Below are 24064 nucleotides of genomic sequence, written 5' to 3' on the forward strand. Positions count from 1 at the left end.
CACCACCACCATCACCACCATCATCACCATCACCACCACCATCATCACCATCACCATCATCACCATCACCACCACCATCACCACCACCACCACCACCACCATCACCACCACCATCACCATCATCACCATCACCACCACCATCACCATCATCACCACCACCATCACCATCACCACCACCATCACCACCATCATCACCATCACCACCACCATCACCACTGCCAGCATCATCACCACCATCACCACTATAATCAGCACCATCATCAATGCCATCATTATCACCACCACCGCCATCATCACCACCATCACCATCATCACCACCACCACCACTGTTATCACAATAAGCATCCATAGAAAAGGATAATGGTAATCTCAACAATGACATCATCTCACTTCTCTTCATTTTTCTTCCCTTTCTCTCCTTCTTTTTGCTCCTGACTTCTGATTTTACCCCCACCCATTTATCTCACTGGCTTACATGACCCCACCAGGGTCCTTGGAATTCTTGTACCTCTCAGCTCCTGCTCTATCAGCCTGTTCCCCTGGTTCTATGGCACCATCATGTCCTCTTCTTTGTCCCACACTCCTGCTCCCCTTGCCCTGCCCACCACCCTTCCCTCTCTCCCCACCTCACCCGCTGTTTCTCAGCAATGCCTTTCCTCAAGAAGATGCAGGCAGGGCCCATGGGGAACTGCATGGAGGGGTGGGGTGGAGCTTGCAGGGCACCAGTCTCAAGATGGCCCCTCCTCCCTGCTCCCTGTCGGAGCTCAGCCTCCTTATCTTCTGTAGCACTCCTTTGCCACCTCTTCCTGCCTCTCTTGGCTTCTCCCTCGGTCCCTGTGTCTTAGAGCTGTGACAGCTGGGCTGGAAATCTCTACCCAGTTGGGGAGGGATCAGAGCTGTCCCTGCCTCCCCATCTGGCTTGAATGATATGGGTGGGGAGAGCCAGAGTCAGGCTCTGTGACTCCTTTATCCCCAGAGTGGAATTGGAAGGTGCATTTTAAAAAGCGAGAATTAGAGGCTGGATGTGGTGCTCATGTCTGTAGTCCTAGTGCTTTGGGAGGCTGAGGTGGGAGGATTACTTGAGCCCGGGAGTTTGAGACCAACCTGAGCAACACACAGAGACATTGTCTTTCAAAAAATAAAAAAATAGCTGTGCATGGTGGTTCACACCTCTAATCCCAGCTGCTCCAAAGGCAGAGATGGGAGGATCGCTTGATCCCAGGAGTTTGAGGCTGCAGTGAGCTATGATTGCACCATTGCACTCCAGGCTGCAGTGAACTATGATTGCACCATTGCACTCCAGCCTGGTTGACATGGTGAGACCCTGTCTCAAAAAGAAAAGAAAAGAAAAGAAAAGGAAAGAAAGAAAGAAAGAAAGAAAGAAAGAAAGAAAGAAAGAAAGAAAGAAAGAAAGAAAGAAAGAAAGAAAGAAGGAAAGAAGGAAAGAAGGAAAGAAGGAAAGAAGGAAAGAAGGAAAGAAGGAAAGAAGGAAAGAAGGAAAGAAAAGAAAGAAAAGAAAGAAAAGAAAGAAAGAAAGAAAGAAAGAAAGAAAGAAAGAAAGAAAGAAGGAAAGAAGGAAAGAAGGAAAGAAGGAAGGAAGGAAGGAAGGAAGGAAGGAAGGAAGGAAGGAAGGAAGGAAGGAAGGAAGGAAGGAAGGAGAGAAAGAAAGAGAGGAATGAAGGAAGGAAGGAAGGAAGGAAGGAAGGAAGGAAGGGAGGGAAGGAAATAAAAGAAAATGGTGGAGGGGATTAGAGCAGAGGGCATCATTTATTCAATGTTCCAACAAGCATGTGAAGGGTCAATCCAAGACTGGCTTCTAGGCAGTGAGATGGAGAGCACAGGGCGCCCGGCCTCAGGGAGCTTTCCTGGGTGAGTTGGGAATGTGTGCGAGTGAGCAGGATGCAAGCATGGACTTCAAGAAGTGGGCGTGCACAGTGACTAAGAGCATGGCATTTTCTCTTTCTCTGTTCATCTCTTTCCTTCTGTCTTTCCTGAATGATTTAGAGGGGAAAAGCAAGGTGGGGGGTGTCAGGGAGGGTGAGAAGTTATGGTGGTGTCAAAGCCTAAAGGGGTTTTGAGGTTCCACACTAGGTAGGGTTAGGGGAGGAGGGGGCTGGGGGCCATCTGGTATGGGGAGCCAGATGGGGTAGTGGGGTGAGGAGGAGTCCACAATTTGGAACATGAACTGAGTGGGGTGGGGGCGTTTATACGCAGGCATTGTCTGGGGCAGGGGTTTGCACTGTAAGGCAATTAGGGAGGAGGCCACACAGGGGGCATCTGGCATGGGTTGTCACAACCCAAGCAGAGACAGAAGGATGTCCATTCATGGGAATAGCATGGTGTATGGTGTTGAAGCCAGACTAGGCTGGGAAAGACATTCCCACAGGGGTGAAATGGCAAAGGAGAAGGGAAATTGGCTACACATGGTGAGTAAGGGGAATGGGGGCCAGGTCTCCCACTGTTGGAAAAGGGAGTTACTAAGACAGAAAGGAGGAAAGTCGAATGAGCCCTGTGGTGTTGGACTGTAACTGGAGGTGCTGGTACGTCCTCGTGGATCTCAATTGTGTATAGAGATAAAAATAAACACATAGTTTCAGTGTGTATAGGAACATTTGTACACATATTCTCTAGCTCTCTCCACTAAGAGAACATAGAAACAGTGATGGCCCATACAAATGAGCACCGCTAGCATCCAAATCTTGACTTCTATTTACTATTCTCCATCAAATGACACCAGAGTGCTTAGGAAATTTGGCCGATTCCATGTCTAGGGCAAAAAAAGAACAAGATGAACCTACAAACATCCTATGCTTAAAGCAAGAAATTGCTCAGAGTTATGAGGACATGTGGAAAGAACAAAGGAGTCTGCTTGAAGAAGCTCCATTGGCCATACTGGGCAGTTTGAGAGTCAAAATAAATAATGATAGTAACAAATTACACAGGACCACAGAGGAAACCAGGAGTCCATACTCAGATAAATAAAAAGGTAAGTGGGAAGTTTGATATTTACAGAGCTCAAAATACCTCCCTACAAAATACCAGTTTCAAAGGAGTTACTTTATAGTGGACAAACATGGCAAACACCATCTTAGTCAAAGCGGACAGCATCAGTAATGTGGTAAGTTGGAATTTTGCGCCACCTGACAGGATGTCACGAGAACAAAGCGTCGCTTCTGTAAGATTCCTGAATCTCATCATAATCAGACGTCAGACGAACCCAAACGGAGGGATGGTTTACAAAATAACTGGCCTGTAAGCTTCAAAAATGTCAAGGTTATGAAAATCAAGGAAAGACTGAGGAACCATTCGAGATAGGAGGAGACTAAGAAGACACGGCCGAGGCCGGGGCGGTGGCTCACGCCTGTAATCCCAGCAGTTTTGGAGGCCGAGGTGAGCAGATCACTTGAGGTCAGGAGTTTGAGGCCAGCCAAACCAACATGGAGAAACCCCGTCTCTACTAAAAATACAAAAAACTTAGCCGGGCGTGGTGGCGCATGCCTGTAATCCCTGCTACTTGGGAGGCTGAGGCAGGAGAATCGCTTGAACCCAGGAGGCGGAGGTTGCAGTGAGCCCAAGATTGTGCCATTGCACTCCAGCCTGGGCAACTAGAGTGAAACTCTGTCTCAAAAAAAAAAAAAAAAAAAAAAAAAAAAAAGCCACGACTGAATGCAACACAGAATTCTGAACTGGATCCTTCTGCTCTCAAGGTCTTCTTTGGGATGACTGGTGGTTTGCTGGCAATAGTTTGACAGCCCCTTGGCCTGTAGATGCCTCACCCCAATCCCTGCCTCCATGTTCACATGGCCTCCCCTCTGTATACATGCCTGTCTCTGTTTTTAAATTCCACCCCTTTTAAAAAAATTTTAAAGTCTGGGATACATGTGCTGAACGTGCAGGTTTGTTACATAGGTATACATGTGCCATGCTGGTTTGCTGCACCCATCAACCCGTCATCTAGGTTTTAAGCCCTGCATGCATTAGGTATTTGTCATAATGCTTCCCGTCTCCTAAATCTCCCCTTTTCTTTCTTTTTCTTTTTTTTTTTTTTTTTTTTTTTTGAGACAGAGTCTCACTCTGTTGCCAGGCTCAAAGGGTTATGAGAACCTGTGCAGTGGCGTGATCTCGGCTCACCGCAACCTCCGCCTCCTGGGTTCAAGCTGTTCTCCTGCCTCAGCCTCCCGAGTAGCTGGGACTATAGGTGTGTGCCACCAAGCCCAGCTAATTTTTATACTTTTAGTAGAGATCGGGTTTCACTATGTTGGCCAGGATGGTCTCGATCTCTTTGCTTCGTGATCCGCCTGCCTCGGCCTCCCAAAGTGCTGGGATTATAGGCGTGAGCCACCGTGCCGGGTGAAATCCTCCTTTTTCATAAGGACACTAGTCATTGTGGATTAGCGTCCACACAAATAACTTCATCTTCACTTGATCACATTGGTAAAAGACCTTATTTCCATGCAAGGCCACATTCACAGGCACTGGGGGTAACAATGGCCACATCTTTTGGTGGGGGTGGGACACACAGTTCATCCCTTAACAGTCCTGCTTTAATTCTGGAGAGCCTGTATGAATAATAATTGCTCTGGAACTCCATCAGTGCCAGACATTATTCTAAGGTCTTGAGACTCATTAACTCAGTTAAGCCTTTCAAGGATACAGGCTCCATGATGGTCTATTCTACAGATGATGGAACTGGGGCATGGAGGTGAAGGATCTTGTCCATGTTCTCATGGTGAGTAGGTAACAGAAGTAAGATTCAAGCCCAGCTGTGGAGCCACCATGCTGAATTGCTGAGATACAGATGGAAGAAGATGGAAAGGAAAGGGGGAAGGGAAGAAAGGAAGAAGTAAAGGGTACACAGAGGGTGAAAAGGGCCGCAGTAGGGGTGGTGGCAGACCAAGACACACACGCACAGCTAATCCATCAGTTAATCAGCAAGCATTTATTGAGCACCTGTTGTATTCTCAGAGCTCCACTTGGCTGGAGAGACAGCCCATGATTTAAACCCCAGCTCTTACTTCTACAGAGCTAACTTCTACAGAGCTACTGGCTGGAAGTGCAGTAATAAAGGAGCAGTGAAAGGCATTGGTCTGATCTGCCGCGTTCATTTTGGCTATCCGGACATTGGACATGATACTTCTGATTGTCAGAGACTCATGCTCAAGCTCCAGGATCTCCCGAGGGACCTGCAGGACACATTTCACCACCTGCAGCTCCTTGGACCCCTTCTTCTGAATGATGCTATCAAAATCACAGTCCAGCTGGTCACTGGTGATTGGCCCTGTTAGGATAGCCAAGGTGAACTCATGAAGTGTGTGGCTGAAGGGAGTGAAGAACAGGAAGGCCAGGTGGACATCAGGGCCCTGGTAGACCAACAGGCCCATACTGCCCTGGAAGCTGAGGCTTATCTACACCAAGGAGCAACTTTGGGCATAATGCTTCAGGTAATAGAGCCTGGGGAGAAAGGAAAGTTGGAAGTTACCACTGTGCTTTGTAGGAAGTGTTGCACATTGGATAAGATTAGAAGATCTGGAAGCCTCTACAGGTCAGACATGACTTAGGAGAAAGACATTCATCCATTCTTTCATGAACTGAGAAGACCTGGAGCTCCACCACCTCCTCCTGTGGAGCTCTTGTGATCTATGTTTACCATGTAAATGTTTATGTATCCAACACTATGCTTATTAAGCATGTATCAGATGCTGGGCTAGGAGCTAACTCTTTGGCCTACATCAAATGTCATGATACCTGCCAGAATTCACAAGATCTGATCTCTGTCCATCTCTCCAATCACCTTTCATTCCGCGCTTCCCCTACCCTGATCCAGCAATAGCAGCTTTCTTCCTGTTCCTTGAATAGACTGATATAGTTTGGAAATTCATTCCCTCCAAATCTCACGTTGAAATGTGATCCCCAGTGTTGGAGGTGGGGCCCAGAGGGAGATGTTTGGATCATGGCGGTGGATCCTTCATGAATGGGTTGGTGCCTTCCCTGCGGTAATGAGTGAGTTCTTGCTCTATTAGTTCACTTGAGATCTGGTTGTTAAAAGGAAACTGGTACTTTCCTCCCTTCTCTCTCTCGCCATGTAACATGCCATCTCCCCTTCCCCTTCCACCAGGATTGGATGCTCCCTGAAGCCTTCACCAGAAGTAGATACAGGTGCCATGCTTCTTGCACAGCCTGCAGAACCATGAGCCAAATAAACCTCTTTCCTTTATAAATTACCCAGCCTCAGATATGCCTTTATATCAGTACAAAATGTTATAGACACAGGTAAGACATAGATCAAGGTCTTTCCCACTCCAGATACTTTGCATTTACTTTCCCTTTGCACAGAATTCTGTTCCCCAAGACTTCCTCATGGCCACCCCTTCTCAGTATTCAGCCCCAGGTGAAAGGTCTCTCCCTCGGGATGCCTTCCCAGACCCCCAGACCCTTTCCTAAAAAGCCTTCACTTCACTCCTCAGCACACCGCAGGTTTGGTCATCTCCACGGCACTTACTCTCCATGGCCATCCTGTTGACTCCTTTGTTTACCTGTTTATGTCATGTTGCCCCCCGGGAGGAGGTACCATTCTACAAGAGCAAGAGCCTCACCTGACCTGTATGCAGCCATGGCTGCAGGACCTGGGCAGACTGGATCTAGTCGGCATCCAGGAAATGTTCGTGGAATCAACGAATGAAAGAATGGACACTGTGGGGGGCAAAGTGATGTGGTTCCTGACCCCACACTGCTGCACACCTTGTTATGAGGAGAGAGAGTCAACAAATAAGCATAAATAAGCCCTGAGTTCTACAGGTGAGAAGGTGGGAAGTGGACAGGCACAGAGGAAGATCATGTGTAGACACAGGGAGGCACCATCTGCAAGCCAAGGAGAGAGGCCTCAGGAGAAACCACCCCTGCTCACACCTTGATCTTGGACATCCAGCCTCCAGAACTGCGAAACAATAAGTGTCTGTTATTTAAGTCACCTGATCTGTGGTGCTTTTTTGAGACGGAGTCTCCCTCTGTCAGCAGGCTGGAGTGCAGTGGCACGATCTGGGCTCACTGCAACCTCCACCTTCTGGGTTCAAGCGATTCTCCTGCCTCAGCCTCCCAAGTAACTGGGACTACAGGCGCGCACTACCACGCCCAGCTAAGTTTTGTATTTTTAGTAGAGCAGGGCTTCTTTACCATGTTGGCCAGGTTGGTCTCGAACTCCTGACCTCGTGATCCACCCACCTCCGCCTCCCAAAGTGCTGGGATTACACGCTTGAGCCACCACACCCAGCCTCTGTGGTACTTTTTAATGGCACCCCCAGCAAACTAATATACAACCCCTCATTAGAAGACAGATGAGTAGCAAATAATCGACCTTCCCCATGCCAGGCAGGGCTTTTGGGGAAACTGTCTGGGGAACACAAACTGGTCCAGAGGCCCAGAGTGGCTTTCTCTTCCCTCTACCTTGCAACCCTGAGGTCACTGACTCAACCTGGTCCTCAGGGTGCTAATTATCTTGTCTAGGGACCAACTACACTGGAGCCAGGTGGGCCTTTGAAAAGGTGACTCAGATAAAGCTACTCCCCTGCTCAAAACTTAACAACAGCTTCCCACTATATGCAAAATAAAATTCTAACTCTTCCCCTGGTTTCTGTCATCGGGGTCCTGCCTGTGTCTTTGTGGCAGGCTGAATAATGGCTCCCAATGATGTCCCTATCCTAATCCCTGGAGCCCATGAATACGTGACTTTTTTTTTTTTTTTGAGACAAGGTCTCACTCTGTCACCTAGGCTGGAGTGCAGTGGTGTGATCTGGGCTCACTGTAACCTCCGCTACCCAAGGTTAAGCAATCCTCCCACCTCAGCCTCCTAAGGAGCTGGGACCATAGGCATATACCACCATGCCTTGCTATTTTTTTGTACTTTTAGTAGAGATGGTGTCTTGCCATGTTGCCCAGGCTGGTCTGAACTCCTGAGCTCAAGCGAACTGCCTGCCTTGGCCTCCCAAAGTGCTGGGATTACAGGTGTGAGCCACTGCTCCTGGCCAGTATGTGATTTTCCATGGCAAAAGGGACTCTGCCGATGAGGTTAAGCTAAGGATCCTGAGATGAGGAGAGGATCCTGGGTATCTGGGTGGGTCCAATGGAATCACATGGGTCTTTCCTTATAAGAGCAAGGCAGGAGGTCAGAGCAAGGAGGAGATGAGATGACAGAAGCAAGAGGCTGAAGGAGGGGCCATGAGCCAAGGAATGTGGGTAGTCTCTAGAAGCTGAAAAAGGCAAGGAACAGCTTCCCCCCTGGAGCCTCCACAGAAGTCGGCCCTGCTAACACTTCGGGTTTTGCTCCGTAACACTCGTTTCAGATTTCTGACTTCTAGAACTGTATGAGTCCGGTCTCACACTGCGATAAAGACACTACCTGAGACTGAGTAATGTATAAACAAAAGACGTTTAACTGACTCACAGTTCCACATGGCTGGGGAGGCCTCAGGAAACTTATTAGGTCAGTGTAAAAGTAATTGCGGTTTCTGCCATTACTTTTAGTTGCAAAACTGCAATTACTTTTGCACCAACCTAATATAGTCATGGTGGAAGCAGGGCATCTTCTTCACAGGGTGGCAGGAGAGACGAGAGAGAATGAGAGAGACAGACAGAGACAGCAGGGGAAACTGCCACTTAAAAACCATCAGATCTCATGAGAACCCCCTCACTCTCATGAAAACAGCATAAGGGAAGTCACTCCCAAGATCCAATCACCTCCCACCAGGTCCCTCTCTTGACACGTAGGGATTACAATTCGAGATGAGATTTGGGTGGGGACACAGAGCCAAACCATATCGATAGAGTAAGCTATCTGTGGAGATATCTGTGGTATAGGAACAAAAGGAAAGATAGTTTCTTGCATGACTCAGCTTAATTAAGCTTTCAGCTTAATTTTTAATTTTTAATTTTTTAAATTTTTATTTTGGAGGCAAGGTCTTGCTCTGTTGCTTAGCCTGGAGTGGGGTGGTACGATCATAGTTCACTGCAGCCTCAAACTCCTGGGCTCCGGCAATCCTCCCACCTCAGCCTCCTGAGTAGCTAAGACTATAAGCCTGTGCTACCACACCCAGCTAATTTTTAAAATTATTTGTAGAGATGTGGTCTCACTATGTTGCCCCAGGCTGATCTGGAACTCCTGGGCTCAAGCGATCCTCCTGCCTTGGCTCCCCAAAGTGCTGGGATTATAGACATGAGCCACAGTGCCCAGCCACAGCTTAAGTTTTTCCTTTTGGCACAGTGAATTGGGGTTGTGAGATTTCATTTTCCTTTCACAGAGCTATAGTTTGGCTTTGTGTCCTCAACCAAATCTCATCTCAAATTGTAATCCCCTCTTGTTGTGGGAGGGGCCTGGTGAGAGGCGATTGATGGGAGTGTACTTCTCCCTTGCTGTTCTGGTGATAGTGAGGGAGTTCTCATGAGATCTGGTTGTTTAAAAATGTGTAGCACTTCCTGCTTTGCTCTGTCTCTCTCCTGCTCTGCCATCGTAAAGATGTGCTTGCTTCCCCTTCACCTTCCACCACGATTGTAAGTTTCCTGAGGCCTCTCAGTCATGCTTCCTCTTAAGCCTTTGGAACTGTGAGCCAATTAAACCTCTTTTCTTCATCAATTACCCAGTCTCAGGTAGTTCTTTATAGCATGTGAAAATGGACTAATATACACAGAGACAAGCATGGAACAAATTCTCCCTCACAGATCCCAGAAGGAACCAGCACTGCTGATACTGTGAATTCACACTTCCAGCCTCCAGCACCATGAGACCATCAATTTCAGTGAAGCCACCCAGCCAATGGTATTTTGTTACAGCAACCCTAGCAAACAAACACAGCCTGCTTCACTCTTCAGAAAACCATTCACTCCTGACCCTGTTCGTGGTCAGTCCACTACTGAGACACAAGCTCAAGTGGGGGAGAAACTACCTATCTTTTTTCACCCCTTCAGCCCTCCTGCCTGTTGCAGAGAAAGTTCTCCAACAGATACTTACAGAATGAGTATAGGCATCAGAGTGACTATGGTCTCCCACCTACATGGCCGCGTTCCTCATCTCTCTAAGGATATTCTTCTTGTTTTTCCTGACGTTCATCTTGGCTAATGCCAAGAGTGGCATCACCACATCTAGAGTGTAGGTGTCAGCGAGCTTGAATGTGTCGTATGTGTCACTCCATGCCTCAATATCATCTGAAGCATAACCAAACCAATGAAGAAAATGCATCGTGAGTTTGGACAATTAATTCTGCAGATTTTGTCTGTTTACATCAGGGCTTGTCAAACTACAGTTGTAGACCAAATCCAGTCAGCCCACCACTTTGGTTTTATAAATAAAGTTTTACTGACACATGAGGTTATGGATTTATCTATATTTTTATGATCCATGCCCCTTCCAGTCTTTTGAGACAGAGTCTCACTCTTGTCTCCCAGGCTGGAATGCAATGGCACTATCTTGGGTCACTGTAACCTCCATCTCCTAGGTTCAAGTAATTCTCCTGCCTTAGCCTCCCAAGTAGCTAGGATTACGGGCATGCATCACCACGCTTGGAGAATTTTTTGTATTTTTTAGTAGAGATGGGGTTTCACCGTGTTGGCCAAGCTGGCCTTGCACTCTTGACCTCAGGTGATCTGCCCCTGCTTGGCCTCCCAAAGTGCTGGGATTACAGGTGTGAGCTACCGCGCCTGGCCCTCCGCTTCCTGTCTTCTTTACTACTCCAGCCTGCCTCTCCTGGAACTACGGCTGATGCAGCGTAGGTAACCAATAAGTGTTTGTTAAATGAAGGAAGAAAACAGACACAATTTATCCCTAATGGGAGTCTCATCGCAGGAGACATGATTGACAAGCTAAAAGGAGTCCACTGTGGGAAGTGGTACAATCAGGCCCTGGAGTACCACCTATCCTGGATTCTAGGCCTTCCAGGCAGCTGCTCACCTGAGACTGGATGAGGAATGTGGGATGTCCAGGTGGAAGGCGTTGGATATTCAGGTAGGACAAGAATGCTGCAGAGAGGCAGGAACATGCAGAGGCATGCAAGACCGAGAGAGGCAGCCTGGCATCCTCCAGGCCCGAGGGTGGACAGGATGACTCACTGGACCATCAGATATTGGAGCATAACGAGATGTCCCCCAGGGCACAGCGCAGATCCATTCAGCCTGGCCTGGTGTTGATATGGTTTGGCTGTGTCCCCACCCAAATCTCATCTTGAATTGTAGTTCCCATAATCCCCAAGTGCCGTGGGAGGTAATTGAAGCATGGAAGTGGTTACCTTCATGCTGTTCTCATGACAGTGAGCGAGTTCTCACGAGATTTGATGGTATGTATTAATTTATTTGTTTGAGAAGGAGTCTCGCTCTGTTGCCAGGCTGGAGTGCAGTAGCGTGATCCCGGCTCACTGCAACCTCTTCCTCCCAGGTTCAAGTGATTCTCCTGCCTCAGTCTCCTGAGTAGCTGGGATTACAGACACGCGCCACCATGCCCAGCATTTTTTTTTTTTTTTTTTTGTATTTTCAGTAGAGACAGGGTTTCAATGTGTTAGCCAGGATGGTCTCGATCTCCTGACCTTGTGATCCACCTGCCTCGGCCTCTCAAAGTGCTGGGATTACAGGTGTGAGCCACTGCGCCCAAATGATCTGATGGTTTTATAAGCATCTGGCAGTTCCCCTGCTGGCACTCACTTCTCCTTCCTGCCGCCTTGTGAAGAAGGTGCCTTGCTTCCCCTTCGCTTTCCACCATGATTGTAAGTTTCCTGAGGCCTCTCCAGCCATGCTGAACTGTGAGTCAATTAAACCTTCCTTTGTAAATTACCCAGTCTCAGGTATGTCTTTATTAGCAGTGTGAGAACAGACTAACATAGGTGGCTTCTCAACCTGCTTCTCCCCTGCACCTACCTCCACAGGCATCTGTGTTGAACAGGGGAAAATGCATCACCACTGGTCCGGTTTCTCCTTTCAGGATGTAGCAGCTGGCGGGGGCCTTGGACCACAAATCCAGCTTAGCCTCTTCTACGTGGGGAAAGGGGATCTTGTGGCGGCGGCAATAGTCAGTGGTAGCCCGGATGGTCTGAGAAGGAGGCAATAAGAAACTGTTGCAAGACCTCTCCCAGAAGACCTCTGGGGCCTGGAGACCTGACGGGACCTCAGCTAACAGTCCAGACACACGACAGAGCAGGGCTCAGCTTGGACAGGGACAACATCTTCTGTAAGGGAAAGAGTGAGCCTCTGCCATCACCTGCACGCCGAGTCCACCTGGAGACAATATTTGCGAGGTTAGAGAGTAACCTTTCGGGCTGGGGGCTGTGGGACTCAGAGGACAAGGAAAATGGTGCCTAGATGAGGCTTTGAATCCCAGCTCTGCCACAGAAAGATGTTGGAGACCTCATCTCTACAATAATTTTTTTTTTCCCAATTAGCCAGGCATAGGGGCATGCACGGGTAGCCCTAGCTACTCAGGAAGCTGAGATGGGAAGACCATTTGAGCCCAGGGGTCCAAAGAGATGTGTGGTATGGGTACATCTCACCACCTCTGCAAAGGAGCTCTGTAAAATCCACCTCACAGGGGTATTTGGAAGATAAATGAGATATTCTCCATCATCACTGTGTAACAGAAATATAATGTCACCGTGAAGGTACTTTTCTTTTGTTTTCTTATTTTTTAGATGGAGTTTCACTCTTGTTGCCCAGGATGGAGTGCAATGGCACGATCTCGGCTCACCGCAACCTCTGCCTCCCGGGTTCGAGCGACTCTCCTGCCTCAGCCTCCTGAGTAGCTGGGTTTACAGACATGTGCCACCATGCCCAGTTAATTTTGTATTTTTGGTAAAGATGGGGTTTCTCCAAGTTGGTCAGGCTGGGGATCCTCAGGTGATCCACCCGCCTCGGTTTCCCAAAGTGCTGGGATTACAGGAGTGAGCCACCGCGCCTGGCCATAAAATACTTCTCTATTGTCTACTTGCTGCACTTGAAGAAAGCAAAAAGAAGTAGGATAAATTAATTTTAAAAATAAATTTTAAATAAAGGTGACAGCATGGGGAAACTTAATGAGAAGTAGTTTCTCAGTTGTAACAAATTTCATTTATTCTTTTTCCTACGACCTCCTTCCCTGCTGTCTTGAAGCAGAGCAAAAGGACACTGCATGTCTCATTACTGTAGCACCAAGGTTACTGAAGTTACATAAAACACATCTCAGCCAGGCGCAGTGGCTCAAGCCTGTAATCCCAGCACTTTGGGAGGCCGAGACGGGCGGATCATGAGGTCAGGAGATTGAGACCATCCTGGCTAACATGGTGAAACCCCAAAAACTAGCCGGGCGAGGTGGTGGGCACCTGTAGTCCCAGCTACTCGGGAGGCTGAAGCAGGAGAATGGCGTAAACCCGGGAGGCGGAGCTTGCAGTGAGCTGAGATCCGGCCACTGCACTCCAGCCTGGGCGACAGAGCGAGACTCCGCCTCAAATGAAAAAAAAAACAACCAAAAAAAAACATATCTCAGTCTCTGTGTCTTAGAAAGGCATCCGTTAAGTTCTGCAAGTTAACTGACAAAACTAAGCAAGGAGAATAAAGATAAATGTGGGCCAGGCATGGTGGCTCACATCTGCAATCCCAGCACTTTGGGAGGCCGAGGCGGGCAGATCACCTGAGGTCAGGAGCTTGAGACCAACCTGGCCAATGCGGTGAAACCCTGTCTCTATTAAAAATACAAAAATTAGCCAGGCATGGTAGCGGGCGCCTGTAATCCCAGCTACTCGGGAGGCTGAGACAGGACAATCTCTTGAACCCGGGAGGCAGAGGTTGCAGTGAGCCCAGATAGCGCCATTGCACTCCAGCCTGGGCAACAAGAGTGAGACTGTCTCAAAAACAAAACAACAACAACAAAAAAAGATAGGCTGGGCATGGTGGCTCATGGCTCATGGCTCATGCCTGTAATCCCAGCACTTTGGGAGCCTGAGGTGGGCAGATCACGAGGTCAAGAGATCGAGACCATCCTGGCTAACACAGTGAAACCCCATCCCTACTAAAATTGCAAAAAATTAGCCAAGCATGGTGGCAGGCACCTGTAGTCCCAGCTACTCAGGAGGCTGAGACAGGAGAATCACTTGAACATGGGAGGCAGAGATTGCAGTGAGCCCAGATAGCGCCATTGCACTCCAGCCTGGGTGATAAGAACGAGCCTCTGTCTAAAAAAAAAAAAAAAAAAAAAAGAAAAGATAAATGTATAAGTGTTTTTCCAGGAACAGAAAACCAAATACTGCATGTTCTCACTTCTAAGTGGGAGCTGAATGATGAGAACACATGGACACACAGAGGGGAACAACACACACTGGGGCGCAGCGCTGGCTGGGGGGTGGGAGGAGGGAGAGGATCAGGAGCTATAACTAATGGGTACTAGGCTTAATACCTGGATGATGAAATAATCGGTACAACAAATCCCCAGGACACAAGTTTACCTTTGGAACAAACCTGTACTTGAACCCCTGAACTTAAAAGTTAAAAAAAGATCAGTGTGTGTTTTGCACACAAATGCAGACTTTGCATAACCACGTGACTTCATAGTTGCGATCTCAAGAAAAAGGGCATTTCTCCTTTATCTTGTTCTTGCAGCTAACAAAAGAATACTTTACATTTCTAAGCTTCTGAAGTGTTAGAGGAAGAGATGGCCCAGTAAAGATGTCAGAGGAATGTCTTATCCTTTTAGCATGTGGTTATTTTTCCTTATGTACTCAAAAGTGACTTCTTTGTTCAGAGGACTGGTGTTACAACTAGAAACCACTTATTAGCAAAAGGAGATGCAGTCTCAACAAGTGTTTCTTCTTCTTCTTCTTCTTCCTTGTGCTTCTTCTTCTTCTTCTTCCTCTTCCTCCTCTTCCTCTTCTTCCTCTTCCTCTTCTTCCTCTTCCTCTTCTTCTTCCTCTTCCTCTTCTTCCTCTTCCTCTTCTTCTTCTTCCTCTTCCTCCTCTTCTTCTTCTTCCTCTTCTTCCTCTTCCTCTTCTTCTTCCTCTTCCTCTTCTTCCTCTTCCTCTTCTTCTTCTTCCTCTTCTTCTTCCTCTTCTTCCTCTTCCTCTTCCTCTTCTTCTTCTTCCTCTTCTTCTTCTTCCTCTTCTTCCTCTTCCTCTTCTTCTTCTTCCTCTTCCTCTTCTTCTTCCTCTTCTTCTTCTTCCTCTTCCTCTTCTTCTTCTTCCTCTTCCTCTTCTTCTTCTTCCTCTTCTTCTTCTTCCTCTTCCTCTTCTTCTTCTTCCTCTTCTTCTTCTTCCTCTTCCTCTTCTTCTTCTTCTTCTTTTATTTTTTTGACAGAGTCTCACTCTGTTGCCCAGGCTGGCACAATCTTGGCTCACTGCAACCTCTGCCTCCCAGGTTCAAGTGATCCTCCTGCCTCAGACCCCCAGTAGCTGGGATTACAGGCATGTGCCGCCATGCCTGGCTAATTTTTGTATTTTTAGTTTAGTTGTATCTAGGGTTTCACCATGTTGGCCAGGCTGGTCTCGAACTCCTGACCTCAGGTGATCCACTCGCTTCTGCCTCCCAAAGTGCTGGGATTACAGGTATGAGCCACTGCACCCGGCCTCCTCTTCTTATTTTATATTGAGTTGAATATTTGACTCTAACACTTTCCTACATATACTTATCTTTAGAGACAGGATCTTGCTGTGTCACCCAGGCTGGAGTGCAGTGGTGCAATCATGGCTTACTGCAGTCTCAAGCTCCTAGGCCCAGGGGATCCCATCTCAACCTCCTAAGTAGCTGGGACTACAGGCGTGAGCCACCATGCCCATCTAACTAAAAAAAAAAATTTTGGGCCGGATGTGGTGGCTCACGACTGTAATCCCAGCACTTTCGGAGGCTGAGGCGGGTGGATCACCTGCGGTCAGGAGTTCAAGACCAGCCTGACCAACATGGAGAAACCCCATCTCTACTAAAAATACAAAAATTAGCCGGGCATGGTGGTACATGCCTGTAATCCCAGCAACTCATGAGGCTGAGGCAGGAGAATCACTTGAACCCGGGAGGCGGAGGTTGCAGTGAGCCGAGATCTCTCCATTGCACTCCAGCCTGGGCAACAAGAGCAAAACTCTGTCTCAAAAGAAAAAAAAAAAATTTGTGTAGAGGTGGGGTCTTGCTATGTTGCCCAGGCTGGTCTCAAATTGCTGATCTCAAGTGATCCTCCCACTTTGGCCTCCCAAAGCACTGAGATTACAGGAGTGAGCCACCATACCCAGCCACTTTTCTACACATAAAACAGAAGTATCATGAAGGTGCTTCATAATTGTATTACAGAGGAATTTACTCTCATAAGTACCTTTTAAAGATTTGACATTCGGCTGGGCATCGTGGCTCACGCCTATAATCCCAGCACATTGGGAGGCTGAGGTGGGAGGATCACCTGACGTCAGGAGTTCGAGACCATCCTGGCCAACATGGTGAAACCCCGTCTCTACTAAAAAAACAAAAATTAGCCATGCATGGTGGCGCACGCCTGTAATCCCAGCTACTCGGGAGGCTGAGGCAAGAGAATCACTTGAACCCAGGAGGCGGAGGTTGCAGTGAGCCAAGATCACATCTCAAAAACAAACAAACAAAAAAGATTTGACATTCAACTATAGCATCTACATGTTGGTTAGTATTCTTACAAGCCCCATCATGAAAATAATTAAAGATGAATTTGAGAAAAATGAAAAAAACTTAGATGATCAGGTTCTGTTAAATTGTTACAGATATATCTTGCTTAAATTTCTGTTTATTAATTTGTAACCACCCAATTACATTAAGCACATTTGAAGGAAAAAGTTTTATCTCATGCAATATGTCAAAAGTATGATTGCCTCGATGTGTAATCAATTGTGATGGTGAATATTAGGTGTCGACTTGATTGGATTGAAGGGTGCCTAGAAAGCTGGTATTGTTTCCGGGTGTGTCTGTGAGGGTGCTGTCAGAGGAGATGAGCATTTGAGTCGGTGGACTGGGAGAGGGAGACCCACCCTCAGTGTGGGTGGGCACCCTCCAGTTGGCTGCCAGTGTGACTAGAACAAAGCAGGCGGAAGAAGGTGGGAGAAGCTGGCTTGCTGGGTCGTCTGGCTTTCATCTTTCTCCCGTGCTGGATGTTTCCTGCCCTTGAACATCACATTCCAGGTTTTTTGGCCTTTGGACCCTTAGATTTACACCAGAGGCTCGCCAGGGACTCTAGGGCCTTTGGCTACAGACGAAGGCTGCACCGTGGGCTTCCCTACTTTTTTTCTTTTTTTTGAGATGGAGTTTTGCTCTTGTTGCCCAGCTTGGAGTGCAATGGCGCAATCTTGGTTCACTGCAATCTCCGTCTCCCGGGTGCAAGTGATTCTCCTGCCTCAGCCTCCCAAGTAGCTGGGATTACAGGCACCCGTCACCACGCCCAGCTACATTTTCTATTGTTAGTAGAGATGGAGTTTCACCAGGTTGGCCAGGCTGGTCTCGAACTCCCGACCTCAGGTGATCCACCTGCCTCAGCCTCCCAAAGTGCTGGGATTACAGGCATGAGCCACTGCGCCCGGCTGGGCTTCCCTACTTTCCAGGCTTTCAGACTCGGACTGAGGCACTATTGGTTTGTTTCTTCCTCAGCTTGCAGACGGCCTATTGTAGGGCTCCACCTTGTGATCATGAAACTCCCTTTCATCTAGACGTAGGTCCTATTGGTTCTGTCCCTCTGGAGAAACCTGCCTAGTACATCAATATACCAATCATGAATAAGGTCTTCTACATGCGTTTTCCATATGCGGTCATTAACATCTGAGGTGTATTTTATCCTCACAGCACACCTCATCTTGGGGCAGGCACATCTCAAGTACTCAAATGCCACATGTGGCCGGCAACCACAGCACTGGACAGCGCAGGTCTCCGAAGTCATCTTTGATTGAAGTTTAACAAGTGCTGCTGTTTTTCTTACCATTACTCTTGCTATTCTCATCATCACCAGATACGCATTGTTGTTCATCCTGAACACCAGCTACGGACCAGGCATGGTACAGAGGCTTTGCAGATCGCCTGTGAGCCAGATGATACGATTCCCATTTTCAGGATGAGAAAACTGAGGCTCAGAGGTTAAGCCTATCGCTTGGGGTCATGCAGCAGAGATTTGGCAGAAAAGGACTCCCAAGACCTTGATAGTTCCACCTTTATCATATTGTCTTGGGATCTTTATTTCAGCAGAAATCCTAAGACCAGAAAGCCTGGGTATTCCAAGGCCCAGGGTCTCAAAAGAGGGTGACAAGGGGGTTTTGGCTCATGGCATGGGGAGGAGGATGGACGTTCCTAATTCATATTATAGGATGTAAACTGATAGATGTGTGTGAATATAAGTATATATATTACACATAAATATAATAGATGATATATTTTACCATGATTATTTTATATATACTATGTATTGATATATATCATGTAATAGTTACATATTATGTACATGTATATTGTATGTGTATATATTTTTAAAGAAAATAGCTGGGCAGGGTGGCTTGTGCCTGTAATCCTAGCCTTGGGTGGTAGGAGAATTGCTTGAGGCCAGGAGTTCAAGACCAGCCTGGGCAACATAGCAAGACCCTGTCTCTAAAACAATTTAGAAAACCAGCCTGGCGTGGTGGTGTGTGCCTGCGGTGCCAGCTACTTGGGAGGGTGAGGTGGGAGGATCGCTTGAGCCCAGGAGGTTGAGGCTGCAGTGAGCTATGATCACAACACTGCACTCCAGCCTGGGTGATAGGGTGAGACCCAGTCTCCAAAGGAGGGCAGGACAGGGCAGGGCAGAGAAGGAGAGGGGAGGGGAGGAGAGGAGAGAAGAGGAAGAAAATGTTTATAAACCCCACAGTAAATGGCAGGCACTGTGCTAAACACTTCACATGTATTAACAAGTATTAATTTAAACCACAGAACAACTCCTGGGGGAGCCATCGTTAGCCCAGTTTTACAGCTGAGGAAACCAAGAGGCACAGAAGTTACGTACATTGGATCAGGCCACACAGCTGGTAAGTGGCAGACTCGGGATATGAAGGCAGGGATAACGGATCCTAGTGGTCACGGTGAAGGTGCAATGTATGCTAAGGACGAATATACTGGCGTATGTTCTCACTCAGCAACATTTATCGAGGGCCACTATCTGCCCAGGAAGCCCAGATGAGCAGGAAGACACGCCCTCGGGGCTGGAGACATGCACGCCTGGGGAAGGAGGTGCACAGGTGAGGAGCTAGACTGTCGCAGGTCAAACTGGTATGAATGGGCAGGCAAGGCGCAGAAGTGGGGAGTGTCATCTGCCAGGAAGAGGGGCCCGGGAAGGTCTGGGATGGCTTTGGATCCAAAGCTCTTTGGATGTGGCCGACTGCGGGTGCTTTGGGAGCAATGGGTGAGTTGATTTGGCTCTCAGGACTTCCCAGCCAGCACCTCCCCACCACCCACTTTCCACTTTCCGCGTCCTCAGTTCCTCCTCAAAGTCAGCTTCACTGCAGCCCACCTCCCACCCAGGACCAGCCCCAAGGCCCTTCTCGATTACCTCGAAAGGATCTCCGGCACTGAAGTCGAAGGAGAGGATGAGGTGAACCTCCTGTGTCGGGGGCAGCACAAGTGGGAAGGGAGTGTTGATGGCTAAACCAGCATCCACCAGGTGGAGGTGCCTCCGGCTACTCATTGTCTTGTCCCGGATGCCACCTGCGGTGCCCAGGAAGAAAGAGGATCAGCTGCTTCCAGGGACTGAAAGCAAGACTTGTACATAGAAGGCAGGGAGGGGGATGGGAAGATGATTATTGTCAGTGTAGACAGCAGTCGTGAGGTTGCCCACTAGGAGCTGACTTCTCTTCCCAGATTCATATGTTGAAGCCCTGATTCATATGTTGAGGCGTGGTGCCTCACGCCTATAATCCCAGCACTTTGGGAGGCTGAGGCGGGCAGATCACTTGAGGTCAGGAGTTCAAGATCAGCCTGGCCAACACGGTGAAACCCTGTCTCTACTAAAAATACCAAGATTAGCTGGGCGTGGCGGCGTGTGCCTGTAATCCCAGCTACTCGGGAGGCTGAGGCAGAAGCATCACTTGAACCCATGAGGCGGAGGTTGCACGGAGCTGAGATCACGCCACTGCACTCCAGCCTGGGTGACAGAGCGAGACTCCATCTCCAAATAAATAATTCAAACACATGTTAAAGCCCTTACACCCAGTACCTTAGAATGTGACTGTATTTGGAGACAGGGTTTTTAAAGAAGTAATTAATGGGGTTTTTGGCGTGAAGTTCCAAACTAAGGTGCCTTCTCAGCAGCAATATGTGAGAATGTTGTTAACCCAGTATTTCTGAGACAGGTCTCGGTCAGTGTAGAAAGTTTATTTTGCCAAGGTTAAGGACGCATGCCCGTGACGCAGTCTCAGGAGGTCATGATGACATGTGCCCAAGGCGGTTGGGGCACAGCTTGGTTTCGACATTTTAGGGAGACCTGAGACGTCAATATATGTAAGATGAACACTGGTTCGGTCTGGAAAGGTGGGACAACTCAAAGCAGGGAAGGGGCTTCCAGGTCACAGGTAGATAGGAAGTAAATGGTTGCATTCTTTTCCAGGTCACAGGTAGATAGGACGTAAATGGTTGCATTCTTTTTTTTTTTTTTTTTTTTTTGAGATGGAGTCTCGTTCTGTCGCCCAGGCGGGAGTGCAGTGGCGCGATCTCAGCTCACTGCAACCTCTCCCTCCCGGCTTCAAGCGATTCTCTGCCTCAGCCTCCCGAGCAGCTGGGATTACAGGCACCAGCCACCATGCCAGGCTAATTTTTTTTTTGTATTTTTAGTAGAGACAGGGTTTCCCCATCTTGGCCAGGCTGGTCTTGAACTCCTGACCTCGTGATCTGCCCACCTCAGTCTCCCAAAGTGCTGGGATTACAGGCGTGAGCCATCTAGCCCGGCCAACATTCTTTCCAGTTTCTGATTAGCCTTTCCAACTGGAGGCAATCAGATATGCATTTATCTCAGTGAGCAGAGGGGTGACTTTGAATCAAATGGGAGGTAGGTTTGCCCTAAGCCGTTCCCAGCTTGACTTTTCCCTTTGGCTTGGTGATTTTGGGGTCCCAAGATTTATTTTCCTTTCACAGCATAAACCAAAAATAAAATGATAAGCACCCTCCACCACCTCAACCATCTGAATGAACCCTTCCTCTTGGCCAGGGTACTCCAAAGTTAACCTGAAAACCTAGTCCTGGCCGTGACAGGAAGGGAGGGTCAGACATGCCTCAAGACGCCCTCCTCCCTTTGGGAATTTAGGGAAAGCTGACCAGCATTTAACACCAACACAGAGCTTAAATCTGATAAGAACCATTCCCAATCTATTCTCTCTGCAGCTTGCTACCTGGAGCCTCCATCTGTTACTGGAAAGGGGTCCCGATCCAGACCCCAAGAAAGGGTTCTTGGATCTCACACAAGAAAGAATTCAGGGTGAGTCCACAGTGCAAAGTGAAAGCAAGTCTGTTAAGAAAGCAAAGGGGTGAAAGAACAGTTACTCCATAGACAGAGTAGCGTGCTCCCGAAAGTCAGAGGAGGAATGAATCACCTCCTTCTTTTGTTATATATAGGAAAACAACAACAACAACAACAAAACATGGGGAGATGTGCTCTGCTACAAGGGTTTGTGATAAAGGGTTGATTTTCATAATTACTATATTTTGGCTGGGCACGGTGGTTCATGCCTGTAATCTCAGCATTTTGGGAGGCCGAGGCGGGTGGATCACCTGAGGTCAGGAGTTTGAGACCAGCCTGGCCAACATGGCGAAACCCTGTCTCTACTAAAAATACAAAAATTAGCAGGGTGTGGTGGCGCATGCCTGTAATCCCAGCTACTTGGGAGGCTGAGGCAGGAGAATCGCTTGAACCTGGGAGACAGAGGTTGCAGTGAGCCAAGATTGCGCCACTGCACTCTAGCCTGGGTGACAAAGAGCAAACCTCTGTCTAAAACAAAAAACAAAAAACAACAACAAAAAAAGAAAAACAAAACAAAACAAAAAAACACAATTACTATATTTTACAAGAACTTATATTATTATTTTTAAAGCAAAATTAGGAATGCTTCTGTTCTCAAGATATCAGGATATCAGGACATTCCTGGGCCTGAGTCTATTTAGTAAACATTATTAATCTGTTCCCTTAATCATAAACACCTAGGGGCTAGGAATGCCTAACTTCCTGGGGATACAGCCCAGCAAGGCTGAGCCAAATTTTTCCTAGCCCTCATTCAAGATGGAGTCACTCTGGTTCAAATGCCTCCCACCATCTGCATAACAAAACTTTGAAACATTCCAATAGAATGATAGTGCTCTTCTAAGAAGAGGGGATTAGAATATAGATACACCTGAAGCAAAGACCATGCGAGGATGCAGGGAGAAGGCGCTGTCTGCAAGCTGCCGAGAGAGGCCTCAGAAGGAACCCACCCCACAGACACCTTGATTTTGGACTTCCAGCCTTGAGAATGGTGAGAAAATAAATGTCTGTTGTTTAAGTCACCCAGTCTGTGGGATTGTGTCACAGCAGCCTGAGCAGACTAGGATAGTACTGCTGGGAATGGTTCCTCTTGTCAATGAAAAGAGTCAAACTCTGGAAAATATTTGAAGAGGTTTATTCTGAGCCAAATGTGAGTGACCAATGGCCCATGATGCAGTCCTCAGGAGATCCTGAGAATGTGTGGCCAAGGTGGTCAGGGCACAGCCTAGGTTTATACATTTTAGGGAGACATGAGACATCAATCAAATAAATCTAAGATATACCTTGGTTCAGTCCAGAAAGGTGAGACAACTTGAAGTGGAGGAGGGGTGGAGGTGAGGGGTGAGGAGGGGTGGCGGTGCTTCCAGGTTATAGGTAGATTTAAACTTTTCTGATTGACGGCTGGGCACAGTGGCTAACACCTGTACACCTATAATCCCAGCACTTTGGGATGCCAAGGTGGGCGGATCATCTGAGGTTAGGAGTTCGAGACCAGCCTGGCCAATGTGGTGAAACCCCATCTCCACTAAAAATACAAAAATTAGCTGAGCATGGTGATAGGTGCCTGTAATCCCAGCTACTCAGGAGGCTGAGGCAGGAGAATTGCTTGAACCCAGGAGGTGGAGGTTGCAGTGAGCCAAGATAGTGCCACTATACTGCAGCCTGGGTGACAGAGCGAGACTCCATCACTAAACAAATAAATAAATAAATAAATGGAAAATAAAAATATATGATTGGCTATTGGTTTAAAGAGTTATTAGCAATAGAAAGGAATGTCTGGGGCCGGGCGCGGTGGCTCAAGCCTGTAATCCCAGCACTTTGGGAGGCCGAGACGGGCGGATCACGAGGTCAGGAGATCGAGACCATCCTGGCGAACACGGTGAAACCCCGTCTCTACTAAAAAATAGAAAAAAACTAGCCGGGCGAGGTGGCGGGCGCCTGTGGTCCCAGCTACTCGGGAGGCTGAGGCAGGAGAATGGCGTAAGCCCGGGAGGCGGAGCTTGCAGTGAGCCGAGATCGCGCCACTGCACTCCAGCCTGGGCGACAGAGCGAGACTCCGTCTCAAAAAAAAAAAAAAAAAAAAAAAAGAAAGGAATGTCTGGGTTATGACAAGGGGTTGTGGAGACCAAAGTTTTATCATGCAGATGAAGCCTCCAGGTAGCAGGCTTCAGAGAGAACAGAATGTAAATGTTTCTTATCAGACTTAAAATCTGTGTTGAGATAGCTCACATCTGTAATCCCAACACTTTGGGAGGCCAAGGTGGGTAGATCACGAGGTCAGGAGTTCGAGACCAGCCTGACCAACGAGGAGAAATCCTGTCTCTACTAAAAATACAAAATTAGCCGGGCGTGGTGGTGCATGCCTGTAATCCCAGCTACTCGGGAGGCAGGAGAATCGCTTGAACTCGGGAGGCCTAGATTGCGGTGAGCCAAGATCATGCCATTGCACTCCAACCTGGGCAAAAAATGCAAAACTCCATCTCAAAAAAAAAAAAACTGTGTTGACATGACTGCTAGTTGGCTTTTTCTGAATTCCAAAAGAGAGGAGGGTTATAAGGAGGCATGTCCAACCCCCATTTCCCATCATGGCCTGAACCCATTTTTCAGGTT

General features: G+C 47.9%; 2 protein-coding genes across 2 annotated transcripts in view; both read right to left on the bottom strand.

The window, feature by feature from the left end:
* The window catches only part of CABP5 (calcium binding protein 5), a 14053-nt gene extending 13207 nt beyond the window's left edge, over positions 1-846 (bottom strand). The window contains exon 1 of the mRNA XM_025368552.1: positions 632-846. Within this exon, the coding sequence (XP_025224337.1) occupies positions 632-694 (63 nt within the window). The 5' untranslated portion in view covers positions 695-846. The remainder of the gene's footprint in view (positions 1-631) is intronic.
* Positions 847-4913: 4067 nt separating this feature from the next.
* The window catches only part of PLA2G4C (phospholipase A2 group IVC), a 59369-nt gene continuing 40218 nt past the window's right edge, over positions 4914-24064 (bottom strand). Inside the window, exons 15-18 of the mRNA XM_025365867.1 lie at positions 19499-19653; positions 11890-12061; positions 10041-10191; positions 4914-5451 (exon numbers count right to left, since the gene is read on the bottom strand). Coding sequence (XP_025221652.1) covers positions 5406-5451; positions 10041-10191; positions 11890-12061; positions 19499-19653 — 524 coding nt within the window. The 3' untranslated portion in view covers positions 4914-5405. The remainder of the gene's footprint in view (positions 5452-10040; positions 10192-11889; positions 12062-19498; positions 19654-24064) is intronic.

Source organism: Theropithecus gelada, chromosome 19 (assembly GCF_003255815.1).
Source record: "Theropithecus gelada isolate Dixy chromosome 19, Tgel_1.0, whole genome shotgun sequence".
In the NCBI taxonomy this organism is placed as follows: Eukaryota; Metazoa; Chordata; class Mammalia; order Primates; family Cercopithecidae; genus Theropithecus; species Theropithecus gelada.